The sequence below is a fragment of the Talaromyces amestolkiae genome (assembly GCF_001896365.1).
Source record: "Talaromyces amestolkiae strain CIB chromosome Unknown scaffold7.1, whole genome shotgun sequence".
NCBI classification, from domain to species: domain Eukaryota; kingdom Fungi; phylum Ascomycota; class Eurotiomycetes; order Eurotiales; family Trichocomaceae; genus Talaromyces; species Talaromyces amestolkiae.
In genome coordinates, this window is record NW_024468043.1 from 487,420 (window position 1) to 504,200 (window position 16,781).

The following is a 16,781-nucleotide window of genomic DNA, read 5'->3' on the forward strand; positions in this document are numbered from 1 at the left end:
AGACTCATACAATTATGTGATCGCCGATCACAATATCACCATACGAAAGTGTTTGTATCAGCCTTCTTTAGGGCGCGTAATGTTATATGTCAATTGGTATTTGGCTATTTGTGTATAGATTGTTAGCTCATAGCTAAATTTTGGATTTAAGCACAGATTCATCTCCTTCAACGATTGAATCCACAACGAGATTGTCTAGATCTTTCGTATTCACAAATTTCGAACTGACTTGAGACAAATCCGTGATTCCGACGAGTCTCATTGCCGTTTCCAGCTCTTCCTTAAGGACTATAGCAGTATCTTTATCAGCAATTTTCGAAGGTGATTGGGAGGTGAAACCTACTTTGAATGAGATGGTGAACCCCTTGTTCTCCATATAGAACAGAGTAAAGGAATGGACGCCCTAGGGAGACACTGGTGGCACCAAGGCATAGTGCTTTGAGAATGTCTGTTCCTCTTCGTATGCCTCCATCGAGGTGAACTTGAATTCTGTCAAACACTTGAGGGTGGAACTTTCTAAGCTCGAGAAGGACCATGAGGCCTGGAGGGGAGGTGTCGAGGTTTCTTCCACCATGGTTGCTGGATATGGTCAACGAGTGTCTTCCATTTCCCACTAATGAGGTAAAATGAGAAAGCGACGTACCTCAAGGTGATACCGTCAACACCAGCTTTTACAGCCATTATCGCATCTTCCACAGATTGAACACCCTTCAAGATTACCTGCCCTTTCCAAATCTTTCTCAACCATTGCAGGTCATTCCAGTCCAGTTGATCATCGATATACGTACCCATTATCCTAGTCAATCCGCTTCCACGATTATCATTAGCACTCTGCGTCCCAGTCATAGGTGTCTTGATCATCGCACTAGTCTTGACCTTCTCATCTGCTTCTCTTTTTCCCGGGACAGGTGCATCTACAGTCAAGAATAAGACACGTATCCCTGCATCCCAGACTCTTTTGAGCAGAGCCTCGGTTGCTGTGCGGCTTTTGTTGACGTACAATTGGAAAAAGAACGGAGTTCCAGGCGGTGCTGTGTTGACAATGTCTTCTAGTTGGTATGATGCATTGATACAGATCTGTACACGGAGGGTTAGATGTGACAAAATTAAATTCAATTTCCTCAGGAAGCGCAATTTACGTACACACTGCACAACTCCATTATCTGCACACGCTTTTGAGATGGCCAGTTCTCCATCGTCATGGGCCAGCCGTGCCATCGCAGCTGGAGCTACATAAAACGGCACAGACGTCCTGACTCCTTGAATTTGTCGCTCTGTGACTACATTTCTCACATTTCTCAGGATTCGTGGACGGAACCAGATCCTACCCCATAATGACTGATTTGCTCGCTCTGAGACTAAATCTGTAGCCGCCGAAGAATAGTAAGCCCATGCTTTTTCCGAGAGGTGTTGTCTGGCAATTTCTTCAAGATCGTGTGTGCTCAGGATACTGGAGAGTGGGGGTAATGACTTCTCGGCTGTCAAATTGTCGTTCATAGACTCATTTTTGACATCCTGGGGTGTTGGAGGTATTACTCCTTCGATGACCGTGCCTTTGAAACATGTTGCTGGCAGGGTTCGTTCAAGGAGTTTGGCGTCGTGCACTTGATTATACGTAAAGGACGCGTCTTTTCCGGCATGACAGAATATGACTTAAGACATTCGTTAGCTATACGAATTTTATTATAAAGTTACTTGGATATTACCATCTGCTCCCCCAGGGTGACTGTAAAGATAATTTGATACGTCCCACACTTTTCCGTTGATTATGACCCAGCAATCGGTACTATCTGAATGATAAGCAATATCCTCTTTCTTGAGAACTTTTCCATAGTCCATTTTGAGCTCGATACTTTCTTCAGAAGAGTTTGTTGCTGTGAGTCGAATAGAACCAGGTTAATGGTGATCATGCATGACGGTCACGCAAAAAAAATCCTTGTAAGTAGGTAATTTTTCTGCAATGTCAGAACTTACCAAGTCCTTTACTAAGGCTGGGGTATTGTTACTGTGCATATGCTAAGACCTTCTCACCTAGACCCGCCTAGTTTCGGGGAATAAAAATTAGACCTATGCAGCGATCGTCAGTGGGGTGTTGTGCCGACGATAACGATCAGTTGCCGAGCTCATTTGGAAGGCTTGTATTAGATTTCAACCGAACGGACGCGCCTTCTTTATGGTTGGTACATCAAAATACGAATCTACATGTACCAAGAACTTACATACTAAATTTCCGACAATTTTTAACTATGGCAAAAACTCTTAGCCCCAACGACCGACTCGTCTTATCCCGCGTTTTTGAATCACATCCCGCGGGATCCTTGTCCAAGTCCCTCGTTGATCCCGAGCTACCAACAGCGACTAGAACCAATCTTTCTCCCACTGTCCTCGAAAAATTGCAGTCTCATGAACATTCTATCATTACTACATGTGGCGGCTCATTCGTTTCCGAGGAGTCACTCAAGCAAGCCATTGATCAATTGACCGTTCTGATTCGTTCGCATCCAACATATTCCAGTGCATACAATAATCGCGCTCAGGTATTACGTCTGTTATACGGAAATAACCTGTACAGCGAGGAGGTAAAGACCACCACGCTATGGAGCGACCTCTGCACTGCTATCAGACTAGAATTACCCGAACAACCAAATAAAAAGGTTTGTGACTTCCAAGCGAGGGTTTTGAGATCTGGCTTTGCGCAAAGGGGTTACATGACGTGGAAAGCAGCAAAACGTGCGAAGAATGGATCAGAAAATGCGAGCTACCTACCAGAAGAATTGAAAGTGTTGACACAAAGTGAGATGGAAGAAAGAGCGAGGGCCGATTTCGAGCTGGCTGGTAGATATGGTGACCAGGAAGCTATGAAGATGGCCGTGAGTGCGAATCCATACGCAAGGTTATGTGGAAATATTGTTCAAGAGGCTATGAAAGTGGAAATTGAGAAGATGAGGGGGGCTACAGAGTGGGTTACGAAGGAGAAAGCTCATTGAATTTCTAGTGATAGAAAAACAGAACTCGGCACTGCAATTGGTCTTCTCATCTTTGATCTAATATTAAGACATTCATATCATAGATTTCCCCGTTTAGCTTGTTCTCTTTCAACAGCTTCAAACAAAGCCTTGAAGTTTCCAGCACCAAAGCCATCAAAGTTGTTCCTCTGGATAATCTCTAAAAATACCGTCGGTCTGTCCAGTAAAGGCTTGGTAAATATTTGAAGCAGGTATCCCCCTTCATCAAAATCAACAAGGATGCTTAACCTTCGAAGAATCTCCATATCTTCTTTGACCTTCATACCAGAACTCTCCAATCGAGCCGAAAGGTCTTCGTAATATGTTGCTGGAACACTGATAAATTGAACACCGCGCTCTTTCATATTCGTCACAGTCTGCACAATATCTGTTGTGTGGAAAGCGATGTGCTGGACACCGGCCCCGTTATAAAATTGTACGAATTCTTCGATTTGTGACTTCTTCTTGCCAACGGCTGGTTCGTTCATTGGCATCTTTATCTTTTCGCTGCCCGGAGAAGCCATGACAATCGAGTTCATAGTAGAGTATTCAGTGGTGAGAGATCTGTCGTCGACAGTCCAGAAACGGCGGAAACCGAGGCATTCTTCATAACTAGACTTTTCTTAGTGATCAGACAGACAAAAGGGGAAAGTATAATCTTACAAATTACAGGCAGATTCCAGATCGTCCCAGTCGTGGTTCCCAACACAATGGTCAATTTCGTCCACATAAATGGAAGGGAGATATCGTTGAATGGGGTCGGACTCGTTTACTGCATGATACCCTGGTAGGAATGCTCCAACATAGTTTCGACGGTCTATGAAGGTATGAGTAGTATCCCCAAACGTCTTGATTGTTGCCGTAACTATGAACCCATCTTCTCCACCTTTGATTGTTGTCGGTTCTTGAACACTAATAGCACCAGAGGCTACCGCATTCGAGAACAGTGCTTGAACATCGTCGACTTCAAAAGCAACGTCTTTGACAGCATCGCCGTGTTTTTCCAGGTGCTCGTATATCTCTTTGACAAGTTGTCGGTCCTCGGATGACGCGCTCTCCTCAAGAGCAGAATAGCTCTGAGTAGCAGATGTAAGAACGAATCTCACGTTGTTGTTGGCGACCACATATGAAGTGGTACAACGAGAACCCGTTTCCAATCCCTGATAGGCAACCACCTCAAACCCCATGCGGGTGACATACCAGGATGCGGCTTGTTTGGCATTTCCGACGTACCATCTTGTATGATCGTATCCTCTATATTTATCTAGACTCGAGGAATCACCGTTGAGTGTGTGCAATATATCCCGGTGGGGTGAATCAATACTAGGGGTCATGTTTATTAATTTCGTAAAGTAGTTTTAACCACTTTGCACGTGCGTACCGATTTTTTTTGGTGAAAGAACGCCCTACATTGGAAGCAAATAGAGATTTAGCATTCACCTCAGAAGCCAGATAAGTTATATATGGCTATGCAGCCATTTTTTACCCTGGTATTCTATGGGAGATTGATTCTGGAATCTAGTAGTTCGGTAGCATCCCACCTTGTGAAATCTACCTACTTTCCAAGTACCAGTGACGGTTGGCCATTCACGCATACCCCCTCGATCCGAATGGACAATCAAATCCACTCGGCAATAAGGGTGGCGCTCTTGAACGGGCGAGAAAGTCAAATGGTGCTGTGGATACTCTGAAAATTATCCTGTGCAGATCAGAGCATAAAGTCGGATCCAACCGTTTGTAAAGAATCTTACAGTAGCAGTCTCGGGGAAGATCGGGTTTGGAAGGACATGCAACATAAGTAGTATGACCCAGCAGAAGTCAGACAATAGGTGTAACACTCATTCCATGTTTGCAAATGTTAATTGGAGACTTACGCGTAATTGGTGATAGTAAGAGCCATTGGCAGAAACACTTGGTGATGTTATCAGAGCCTATTCAAGGTTGGGATTATGAGTATATGTACGAGTATTAAGCATAGCCCCCACGCCCAAGTATTGGTGAGAGACACCTCGGATTCGTCACAGGCTGCCAATTATCTATGACTATCAGTTAGTTTTGATTTGCCCTAATGCGAAGTCTATTAGGTACATGGATGGTGCTGGCTAATCAGATGGTGTATTATCTTCAGGACGTTGGTTATATGTACAGGTCCATGACCCTGTAACTACGAGCTTCGGCATATATACTAAGGATAGACATCCGACACGGTTTCTCTGACGAGTCTGCAACGCTAGTAGACGTTCTTTATCTCGGCACGCATAAATGATCCGTGGTTTAATTGAGAACAATAATAAACGAATAGCTAGTCTTGATTTTGGCGAGGTTGTGTATTGAGTGATAGGCCCATAGGCGAGCCGTTGAACGACGCATACCAAGTGTAGAGAAATAAGGTTTAAACTCCTTATCAATGCATTTATCACCCGGATAAAAATGATCTTAAAAGTCCATCAACCAATTCAACGGGTTCTTGCTACGACATACCCAATTTTGATAGTGCGTCTTAATAAGTGCATGAAGATTCTCGGTATCCCAGTGCCAAGCGCCTGGGTCTCTTTTATTATCTTTTATGAAGAAAGAGTAACAGGATCCTTGTGATTTGGAGCGGTATAAAATTACATGACACACCTCAATTATTTTCGGGCGACTTGCCTCAGTCGGACCTTGTCGATCCCATCATCATTAGGGCATGTGTGGGCAACTTCATGTAACATTAAGCATATGATATTAAGTGAGCATATAGGCGAAAAGTGACTATAGACCCACGAATCCTATAATCCGATTATAATAAGTCTTGACGAGACCTTGCACGGAATACTTATCGAAGAGTATATGAATTGAGGACGTATTTAGATGAGGATCATGCTAACTATTACTCGCTATAAGAAACAGACTGTATTTAGCGGTAATGCTAGTATCATGATCTAGAATGAACTATGGATATGCTCGTGCTTACTGCTCACGCTGTCCGGGGTTGTTAATTCACGTCGCTTAATACAATCAGTGGCAATTTCGATTTATGCTCTTCATTGTCATGAGATTGAGTACGATGCCTTACCACGTCGCTCCAATGACGGCACATTCCACTGATCCGTTAACTCGAACTCTGGGCCTTTGTATAGATAATTTGACGACTGCTCACTGACTGGGATGTTTTGATAGTCAAGGAATGAAACTTGCCGGTGCAAGGATTCTCATCCTGACGAAATATTGACCGAATATGTAACTCGCTAATTTAAACCATGTCGAAATCTTGGAACCTGCCTCTCATCCTTCTATCGCAACGTGAGCTAGCTTAGCCGAGATAGCCATTTCAGGTGAAGAATTAGTTAATTGAAAGTCGACAAACATGAAAAGTCTGTGTTGTGGAAAATCCCTAGTCCAAGCAATATCCCGTTATAAACCGCGGGGCCTTTGAGTTCAACAAAACAAACGCCACGAGCTACATTTCCATCGATACGGCTTTTTCAACTGAACCCTGAGCACGGTGGATCTTAGGAACCGGACAATAGAACGTTCGACAATCGTTGCTGCTTAGAGAACAAGCCTCACGCCGATCGATATGACATCTGGCTGAGTGGCGTGTAAGAACCTATCATCCACGTCAATGGCGCGAACAGCTTTGCATTAGTACGAATCCTTCCTTCCAGATTCTACCAATCAGTCAAACCTGACTATAATCTTACACTGGCACATCAACGGTCCAAGTTCGAAAGTGATGGTCTAGATGCAATAACCTGATAAGCTAGAAATAGAAAAATACCCTCCCTGGTCGGCAGTTTGCAAATCAAGGTACAAGGGTCAAAGTGCCATTCCAATGACCTATGACAATGGTAGTCATGATTACCTAGTGGGTCTTGGTGGGACCAGGCGGGGACTGCGGCCCGCGCATAACCTTGAGCCAAAAAGGCAATACTCCGTACAATGTCTGTATTTACATTGTATTTACGGCAAACGTTACGACTTCGTGTATAGATACTAGTGTTGTATTCTAATAGCTGTTTCCAACATCAAGTAGCTGGAGTATATTTCCTTGTGATGTACGATTGCGTTCCAACCCGTCTTATCACAAGAGGTACGGCATTCATTGCATTCCCCTATCTTGAAACGTCCAATTATCCCTCCGTTCTGAAACAACTACGAAGATTTTTGGCGGCTAAGTAGTGAACACTTACCATTTTCTTCGTAAATGCTGCGAAGCTGATGTCGATCCAGGGGTCGTCCACACGATGCGACTATATGACGATTTTCGGCTTGTTACATGCCAATTCTTCGTATTCGGTCATTGGTGCGACATCTAACTGGCTGCTTTAGACTTTCGGAAACTTATTACTCCCATACAAAGCGCGGCTCCAATATAAAGAAAGCCCGTAAAGATTTGGGTGGGGAGATAGATCCTGCTGCCGTCCTTTTCTCGCAGGCCGAGGGCTATCAGTTCGGCGACTATCACGTAGTCAATACTTGCTCGTACTTCTAGAGGGTTGTGTAAACCGAAATAGTAAAGAAGAACACTTACATGTGCCAGGTATGGTCAGCAAGAGCCAGAGTGTAGAAAGTATTGACGGCAGGTGTTTTATACCAAATATTTCGGCAGAAACTGGTGCAGTCGCCTTTTAAAAAAAATTAGCGTCTCTCTAATCTCTTCCCCAGAAGCAAGGCCAAGTGAAAATTGACTTACCGCCCAATTGTTCCCGACGAACAAACCAGACATCATAGCAAAGAATATTAAAACACCATAATTTCTAGCAAATATCCATATGAAGAAACAGCAAAGCCCGCAGGCTGTGCTTGCGAGAGCAGTGACTCTGTATCGTCCCAAGTGGTCGCTCAGATAGCCCATTACAGGCCGTCCGATGGCCTGGGCGACATTTAACAGCGCGCCAACAATTGAGCCCTGCTGTTGCGAAAGACCGATGCTCACGGCGTAGGAGGGCAAAGAGAATGACAATATCACGTATCCTATAATACTCAAAACGGACCAAGAAGCGAGTGCTAAGAAGTTGATGTTCGTAAATAGCTTATAATCAAATGTCTTCTGTACTGCCCCTATTTGTCGATTGCGATCCTTGATAAAGGATGCACAAGTGACGTTTGTCGTGAAAGCCACAATTGCAAGAATTCTGTATGCCCAGGGCAAGGAGATGTTCCGAATCATTGAATTGACCGAAAGGTTGTACACAAAACCGCCGGTGCCGGCTCCAGCGGATGCTAGACCCGCCGCCAGTGAACGCCTCTTGGTAAACCACTGTGGGACCACGCCAATAGTCCCCAGAAATAGGAAGCCCATTCCCCAGCCAGAACATAAGCCTTGGCTCAGAAACAGCTGCCATATTGAGTTTGAGAAGGAAGCCCCAACAAGTGCAAGGGCTTCCAAGCATGCGCCAATGTACAAGCTAGTTCGTGTGCCGTACGAACGGGTAGTATAGGTTACCAAAGGAGAAATGAGCAATGCCTGTGATATTGACAGACCGCTTACCAGGGCGTAATCAATATATGTGGAGCCCGGAAATGTGTTCGACGTGAGATAATAAGAAAGAAATACGCCATATGACTGTCTCAGTAGTTCAACGGCTACTCATTACCAGATATGATTAGAAGGCTTACCCCGTTGATGCCAAAAGTGTGCATATTGATTAGAAAAACGCAGACAACACAAAACCAGCTATAAGTTCCGTCTTGGGAAGGATCTACCTCGACATTTGTCTCAGGTATCGCCATATCGGTTCTCACCACGGGACTCGCATTGGTAGTAACTTCCCGCGTCTCAAGGAACTTTTCCATTTCGAATACCAAACCAAGTTGACTACTTGCTTAAAGCAGCATGCGAAACCAATTTTTGCTGTATCAGGTGATCTTTTCAGCAATCACGGCTATGAATTCAAGACGATGTGGTCAGATAAGTGTAAGTGAATTGATGGACAGTGGTCTACTTAAACTCGACCAGTTCGAAATAGCTTTGTCGGACATGTGAAAACGTTATTGAATTTAAGTGGTTTACTAGCTATTTCCCTCCCTGCAATCTATACTAGTTATACTAGTAGAAGATAGATAGGCAGCTGAGATACCTACCGCGTACAGAGAATTTACGTACTAATGTACGCAAAATTCTTAGTCCGTCATTAAATTGGCGAGACCCTCAATTCATCGACTGACTCGGCAAATGAGTTGAAAGCGTGTTGCACGATCTGGATCTGGCTAGGTTTATTCATGCCGTCTTAACGCTTCTGTTGATCCTACTACATGGGTCGCAATCGTGGTACTTATTTGCTGATATTATTTATTCCCTCTTCTGTATGAATTCTTACCCCCCCCTTTCCAGAACCGCCCCAAAACTGTTAGCCTAGCGGGTTTTGACTCTGCAGATGCCAGGGTAGGTTGACTGGTTCCCTATTGTCAGCCACGCTACGCATGCCATGACCAATGGCTTTAGGCTTTTTGGTAGAACTTTAAACTCCATCATGCCTTCCATTTTTATCCTTCCCAAAGTTGAGATGCATATCCATCTAACGAGGTGGTGAGCATATTGACAAAATGAGCGTCAACCTCAACGATAACGATCAAGCTCGAATCTTAGGTTCAACAATTGCCGTATCTGCATTGGCAGATATTGCAGTCGTACTCCGATTCGTTTCTAGAAAGCTCAAGGGCAACTATGCTATTGACGACTTCTTAGCAGTCGTAGGCCTGGTAAGTTTTAGACAGTCTTGCCATTCTCGCTTTATGTATGCAACTCACGCTGCGTTAGATTTTCTCGTGGGGATGTCTTGGTTTGGGTATATTCAGTAAGTTTTTAACAATGTTCCGCGATTCTTCAAAAACCATCTTTGAACTGATGGGTGCAAAAAGTGGTCGATAATGGCGTTGGAAAACATGTACAGCTTACGACGCCTGTAGAACAAGTTAATTTCTTCAAGGTTCGTAAGGTCTAAAAGACTTATTTTGACTCGCCAACTAATCCAATCCACCAGGCTCTGATGGCTTATGAAATTATTTACTTTGTCAGTCTCGCGGCGACGAAGATGTCTATCCTACTCTTTTACACACGATTATTCCCAACACGAGAGTTCAAACTTGCTGCAAAAATCATTACATTTATAGTCTCAGCCTGGCTTATTGCGACAATCCTTGTTTCCGTCTTCTCCTGCAACCCAGTACGAGCTTTTTGGACACATGAGGCCGGATCCAAGTGCATCAACTCGGAGCATTTCTACATTGCCAATGCGGTACCCAACATCATCACGGATGCCTTTATCTTGATTCTTCCGCTTCGCATGGTTTGGGGATTGCACACTTCAAAGTGGGAGAGGGTCGCTCTTACTTTCATCTTTATGCTTGGTAGCTTGTATGTCGACCATCGGACTCTTTTATGGCATCGTCGCTAAATCCCTGTGACTCATATCGGATGATCTGCTAACTTTTTGCGTCTGTTCCAGCGTTATTATAGCCAGCATCATTCGATTGTCACAACTTCACGAAGTTTCCAACCCCGATTTCACCTGTGAGTAATCTTACACAAAGAATACCGAACTATCATCAATTCAAATGCCGATACACAAGAGAGAAGTTCATGTGTTCTAACGTCTTAATTTCAGGGGGTTTTAACAATACCGTTATATGGTCGTCTGTCGAGCCTTCAGTTGCCGTCATCAGTGCCTGTCTACCAACTATGCGTCCTGTAGTAGAATTTATTCTACCTCGATCATGGCGCACTCGGAGCTTCAAGTCCTCATCCCACGTACACAGTTTCTCCCAGGATACTTCAAAGTACATGGGCAAACCTTCAAAAGTTCCGGATAGCGACCACCATACTATCGATTCAGAAGACCGAAGACTTAACGGTTACTGGGCTCAATCATACGGTCAAGAAGTACCGCTAAACCCTGTTACAAAATCTGGTAGACCACCATTCAGTGATTACTCAAAGGATGCATCACCTGGATCTCGTGAGATTCACGTCGAAACTGATATCAATGTCTCAGCATCATCCATTGTGTAATACCAGAATGATGTCACTTTTCGCGCATACTTGTGCCACTGTACACAACATACATGTATTTCAGAAAATTTTGTTCAATATTATCACGTCGGTGTTATGCTTGTTCCATGGATGGATAGAGGTTTGAAGCACACGGTTCTACTTTCGTTTCCTGTCATTTTTTATGTAAGTCTTATCGGTGGATATGCCCCCGATTCATTGAATCAAACAATAATTCAAAAAGTCTGAAAAATTAGTTCATTTGTCATGACATGCTGTTCGGCTTTCTTAACCATGAATACGTTTCCTGTGAATATTACAAGATAACAAAATTGGTGAAAGTCTTTGGCTATCATAAATTGGCCGTTGGCTTCTATTTGAGCTCACCCAACTATTCTATTCCTGCCATATAAACTCGATAACAGCGAGATCGGATTTCTCTGGCTGTATAACATCTACAAATTGAAACCTCTCATCTGCGCGCTTGAATAGGTCTATCCATTCACCCTTGTCCCTTTCTTGGGCGTTTTGCATCGTCATCATAGCAATATCCATAGCACTATGATAATTGTCAGCAACTTATTCAATTTGATGGGTCTTTAGAGAAGATGAAGAAAACATTAATGGAAGAACTAACCGCAACTTTCTTTCCTTCCTGACCGCGATAGTGTTCGGCTCGGGCAAGCATATCTCACTAACAACTACCCTTGAACCTTGCCTCAAGGCAGGTACCAAGTTCTTCAATATGCGTATGCAGTGCTTGTCTGGCCAATTGTGAAAAATCCATCGAAACAAGTAGGCGTCTGCACCCACGATTGGCTGGGGCGTAAAGAAGTCGTGCTCCATGAACGATACACTTTTATCAAATTCTGGAGCTAGGGGCCGGCGAGCAGCGATAGTGGGTGGTAAATCCTGAACAATGAACCGGAGTGAGGGAAATTTTTCAGCAATAGCAACCATTGCTTTTCCGTGAGAACCGCCAATGTCTACAACGGTTCCTCCCGCTGGAAGAGATGACCAAGGTCCATGATTAACTAGAAAATCTAGTTTCAAGGCCGGACCTGTAAGACGGAATGCCATTGCATTGGAGAAGCGTTGAGCTCTGGCTGGGTCTTTCCCCATGATTTGATACATCGTATCGGTTGTATTGTTTGCCAGCGAGAATCCCTATATAGAATATATATATATAAGCACAATAACAAGTTTGAGCGGGCCATCCTCTCCGACTTACTGTTTGAGATGGATCGTCGGAGTTCGGCCATTTCAACATCGCTGGGATTGTCTGTTGCTTTTGTGGTTATCATTCTTGATTCTCCATCTCAAATCAAGGGATATACGAACATTCAACTCTGCCGGACACATTTCCTCGCATCTCATGCCAACATAATCACGAAACTTTTCATCTTCAACTAAAGCTTTAGATGTTGCAGTGTGAACAACAACTCCTTTGCGAACTTCCTTGAAGATTCTATTCGTCATTGCAAGACGCATGATACGGCGAACTATGGCCTCGCTGCAGTTGCAGCTGCTAGCTATCTGCGCAAATGTTGCCTCTTCTCCGACGGGGAAGGCATTTGGAATTTTGTATTGATAAAGAGCTCGCATGCAGACGAAGTAATTGTACTAGAGAATAATGAGATCTCTGCAATATAAAATGCATACAAACAGATATTTGAGCAAACTATTGCAGAGATTCCTGACCTGATATTCAACAAATGTTTCCTTCGGACCCAGGAGGAGCTCGCTCAGCTCCAGATTAGCCTCAAGAACGGCATCTCTAATCGCACCTATTTCTTCTGGGAAGCTGTTGATGAATGGTGAATCAATATCAAAAGACGGCCCTGAGAGGCCATTTGACTTTAAATACGAATCAATCTTTGCAACATTTTGGGAGATCGATGTCGCCAACTCAACGATTCTGTTGGTATCCATTTTTGATATTTGTCCTTTTACTATTTCTTTTTTCTCGATGCGTAACCTGTCTCCAAATTCTTATCTTTGTTTGCTGATTATGAGGTACGAGGCATTGAGATTTTAGTATGGCAGGATTTACTTATGCATCAAGCACGAGCCAGCAGATCTGGGGGTACCACGTATCCGGAAACTGTATGAGTAGTGAGAATTTTAGCACAGCCAAAGAAAAGCATTGGCTGACGAGACTGAAAAGGGTAGCTACCACGGAGTACGGAGTAGATAGGAAACGGAGTATGCCGCTATAGTCACAAGACATTTGAGGTATGTGGGCTGCGAAACCGTGGAGCTTTCGGTTTGCTAGGGAGGGCAGTCAGTTGTCTTCCTCGGTTTGGGAGGCGTGCTACAAATTTGAACGTCTAATTGGGTGGTTTATCACTATCAATTGAGATTCCTGATACCAACTAATGCTCAGAGAGTCTTTCGTTCCTGATGTGGGTATCGAAAAGTAGGTATCGCCATAACAGACTCACCGAGACATAGGCCCAGACCAATCCACTTTACTTCAGAGAACTGAAGCACCACTGCGTATCATCGTGCGTATAAGCACTAGCGAGGTGCCTGAAAGCATAATGGGACAGCGGTTTCTAAGCTGTCTGATCGGCGAATATACCCGTTACATTGCATTAACTTACCTGTATATTCGTCGTCTAGCAGGGATTGAATCCTTTCATTATTTGATTACTTGATTGGTCCTCTACCTACTATGTATTTTGCTCGCTACTGGTACCTATGGTATGGCGAAGCCAATAAGTTACAGTCTAGTAATCTACGTACACCCAGGTATCATTAATACATTTCATTACGTGTGCATACACTAGTGCACCTCGTTACAAACAATTCCCCCTGCTTACGTAGGTGGTAAGAAATGTATTTATCTTAGTGCTTATTTTACTTTCTATCAAACATCAAACATTTAATACAGAGTGTTATTGCAGTTTATTGTGGATAGCGTACCTACCCACCCACCTAAAAACCCTTGTTTCTCACTGCCAATACTAAATAGGGTGCACGCATGAATTTCCGTTTTGAGCTGGTAGCTAAAAAGCGGGCTGCTATCAGTGCTATGGTGTACACGGTCTGCTGGAAGTCAGGTTCGGATATCATCAGTTGCTACATACGGATTGGATCTCATTAGCGAGCTGATAACGCAAGAAGCTGGAAAGATAGCGGCATGTTTCGCAAGTCCACAATGTCCAGGCGAGGGATATCGGTAATCCTATAGATTCAACCCTACGGTACTCTTTCAGGACTAGGTGATATCATCAAAATAAATACGACTCGACTCTTATAAATGCATGCGACATGAATCTAGTGCAATTAGGTTGTTGTAGAAACACGGGTCCTTTGCGCGACTCTTGATTCTGTGAACCATGATGAGTATAACTTCTGGTCATGTCCTTACATAGCTCATTGCCCAATGAATTTGCGCAGACCAGGCCTTAAAGACTGGCTCTTACTTCCAATGCATTCAGTTTCTTTTAAACAATGAGCTATAGATATCATGCTAGCCATGTGTAGACCGCATTGGACGTCCCCCACTTCTATTTGGTCCAATTGTATGTATGACATGTCTACAATACGATTCCAGGACTCATGGTTAACTACGTTCATTGTGTCATCAAATTTTTTGAAAAGAGTAGTCTGATTTTCACTTGACGATGTTAAGGTAAGGTGTTATTCCTTGCTCGTACATGTTCGCGGGCTTTGGCGCGGTGGCTGCGATAGCTGCGATGCGTCTTCGCTAGAGAAAGTGGCCTCCGAGGTTCCGTGATAGACATGATGGGTGAAGATAAACATTATATAAGTTTCCTCCCGACAGATGAAAACCCTAGAGAGATAGTAAAGAGAATAGAGTAGAGTATTGACCGACCATGCTGGGGAACCCAGGTCTCAGCCTCGTCTCTATAGTATAGATAGGAGGGCTACAGTCTACTACTGACAAACGGCCTACGATTTCAAACTTTTTACACCTTCCAATGGAGTACAAATTGGTATCACATTTAGACTCGTCTGTTTTAAGATGGTCGAGGAACTTGATCTATCTTTGGCACATGTGAGATCGTGGTACCTCAAAGGTCAAGGATCTGTTTGAAGAAGAGATTCAGCATCACAGGGAGCACAAGCTTGATGGAGGACATAAGAAAGTCGCTAGTAATACTCATCACCTAGAAGTTGTTTGAAGTATGACTTGTTCTTACCTGCTGGAAACGTCAATGACATGGGGCTAAAGTGTCCATAGAAATCGCTTCGTAGGCACTGGGCCAATACATCAGCTTAAATCAAGGGTATCTGTCTTCTGTCGGGAGTGAAACAGTTTTACAGATTACCGAAGTATCAATGGGCTTGATTTAGAGTGTGAGATCGATCATGACATCATATTCACCAGTTCTCGATGGCATAATCATTAGGTACCTATACTATTCAAAATCGTAGCTATATTCAGGCCGCCTTGCCCGTTGATCCCAGCATGTCCATGCATCGCTCAATAGCCGCCTGCATGGCATTGGTGACCTCCTCATGTAAAGTAGTCAGGGGGACTTTTCCAGCCTTCTCAGCCTGCACTCGCAGGTACTCGGAATTCATAACCTTGTTTATATTAATCTTCGAGACACCATGAGAGATACACTTTTGGAAAATCTCGGTGGTGAAAGGGTCCGCCCCATGAAGAACAAGGCGCACTTTGTCGCCAACAGCCTGGTTGATGGACTCCAAGCGGTCGTACTCCAACTGAACACCACGAGGGCCATATGAACCGTGAACGTTACCGAAAGCAGGTGCCAGCCAGTCAATACCAGTAGCGACAAACTCATGGCTTTCTTCGGGGGTGGTTAATAAACCAGTCAGGTCAGCGGTGTCTGCCACTCCGTCCTCTCCACCTTCAATTCGACCGGGTTCTGCCTCAGTTGCGATTCCGCGCTCGTGGCAATAAGTGACCAACTCGCGCGTCTTTGCCAGATTCTCCTCTTTTTCGTAATGGCTCATGTCAACCATGATACTATCGAAGCCACCGAGGTCGGCCGCATAACGAATGATCTCCGGCGATTGGGCATGGTCCATGTGCACTGTGACGGGCACCTTAGCTTTTTTGGCGGCTTCGGCGGCGGCGTGAACGAGCAGGCCATCTGCGTATTGTACTGCCCAGGGGAAGAGCAGGATCATAGCTGGTGACTTTTTGGCCTCGGCTGCACGCACGGTGGCTAGAATGCCTTCGATATTGTAGCAGCACATTCCGGGGACGCCATATTTACCGGCGAGGGCATTGTCGAGGATTTCAAGGGCTCGGTTGCCTTTCAGGTTGGGGTGAGGCATTTTGAATTATGATTTTCGTTCTTGTTTGAATGCGGGATCTGGGCGTGAAGTTAGCAACGGCGGTTGCCCACTGGAGACAACAAATTACCTGCGAGCCAATGATGGTGTCAACAGCCCAACTGTCAATACAATACTATCTCTCGAATGTAATCAATGAATAAGGAATAAGATTGCTTATATGCTCAAAACAGCCGATTCAACCGGGTGATTGTCGGCTGTTGGCCGACGCTCTTCCACGGAGATCGGACCAAGTCCGATGGGGCGCCGGATGTCATAGGATGGCGGGGAGGTGGGGTGATGGAGGGATCGGACACTTCTGCGGTGTCTTAGCCCTAATTCATGGTAGACGGTCCGGTTCCTGGAATTACATTCGATTTCATTGGGTGTGCTAGGTACTTCATGGGTTAGCTTCAAGTATTCACAGTATGTTTAAAGGATATCTGTCCCTTTCCCAGATTCTCTTATACCCGAGGTCTTATCATGGTATGCTGTGAATGTCCTAGAGGGAAGAATGAAAAAGG

General features: G+C 44.3%; 5 protein-coding genes across 5 annotated transcripts; 2 read left to right on the forward strand and 3 right to left on the reverse strand.

Moving 5' to 3' along the window:
* Positions 1-133: 133 nt before the first annotated feature.
* On the reverse strand, positions 134-1,839 carry BHQ10_004217 (uncharacterized protein; the record flags this gene model as incomplete). Its single annotated transcript, XM_040876559.1, has 5 exons — positions 134-288; positions 344-579; positions 644-1,077; positions 1,144-1,652; positions 1,707-1,839. The coding sequence occupies 5 exons, from the start codon at positions 1,837-1,839 to the stop codon at positions 134-136; spliced, it is 1,467 nt and encodes a 488-aa protein (XP_040732721.1).
* Positions 1,840-2,246: 407 nt separating this feature from the next.
* BHQ10_004218 (uncharacterized protein) lies at positions 2,247-2,987 on the forward strand (the record flags this gene model as incomplete). The annotated part of the gene is made up of 1 exon (XM_040876560.1): positions 2,247-2,987. The coding sequence occupies one exon, from the start codon at positions 2,247-2,249 to the stop codon at positions 2,985-2,987; it is 741 nt and encodes a 246-aa protein (XP_040732722.1).
* A 77-nt stretch (positions 2,988-3,064) lies between these two features.
* BHQ10_004219 (uncharacterized protein) lies at positions 3,065-4,339 on the reverse strand (the record flags this gene model as incomplete). Its single annotated transcript, XM_040876561.1, has 2 exons — positions 3,065-3,617; positions 3,669-4,339. The coding sequence occupies 2 exons, from the start codon at positions 4,337-4,339 to the stop codon at positions 3,065-3,067; spliced, it is 1,224 nt and encodes a 407-aa protein (XP_040732723.1).
* Positions 4,340-9,533: 5,194 nt separating this feature from the next.
* BHQ10_004220 (uncharacterized protein) lies at positions 9,534-10,998 on the forward strand (the record flags this gene model as incomplete). The annotated part of the gene is made up of 6 exons (XM_040876563.1): positions 9,534-9,689; positions 9,748-9,784; positions 9,849-9,916; positions 9,971-10,344; positions 10,436-10,500; positions 10,595-10,998. 6 exons carry the CDS (start codon positions 9,534-9,536, stop codon positions 10,996-10,998), a joined length of 1,104 nt encoding a protein of 367 aa, XP_040732724.1.
* Positions 10,999-15,390: 4,392 nt separating this feature from the next.
* BHQ10_004221 (uncharacterized protein) lies at positions 15,391-16,260 on the reverse strand (the record flags this gene model as incomplete). Its single annotated transcript, XM_040876564.1, has 1 exon — positions 15,391-16,260. One exon carries the CDS (start codon positions 16,258-16,260, stop codon positions 15,391-15,393), a length of 870 nt encoding a protein of 289 aa, XP_040732725.1.
* Positions 16,261-16,781: the final 521 nt, after the last annotated feature.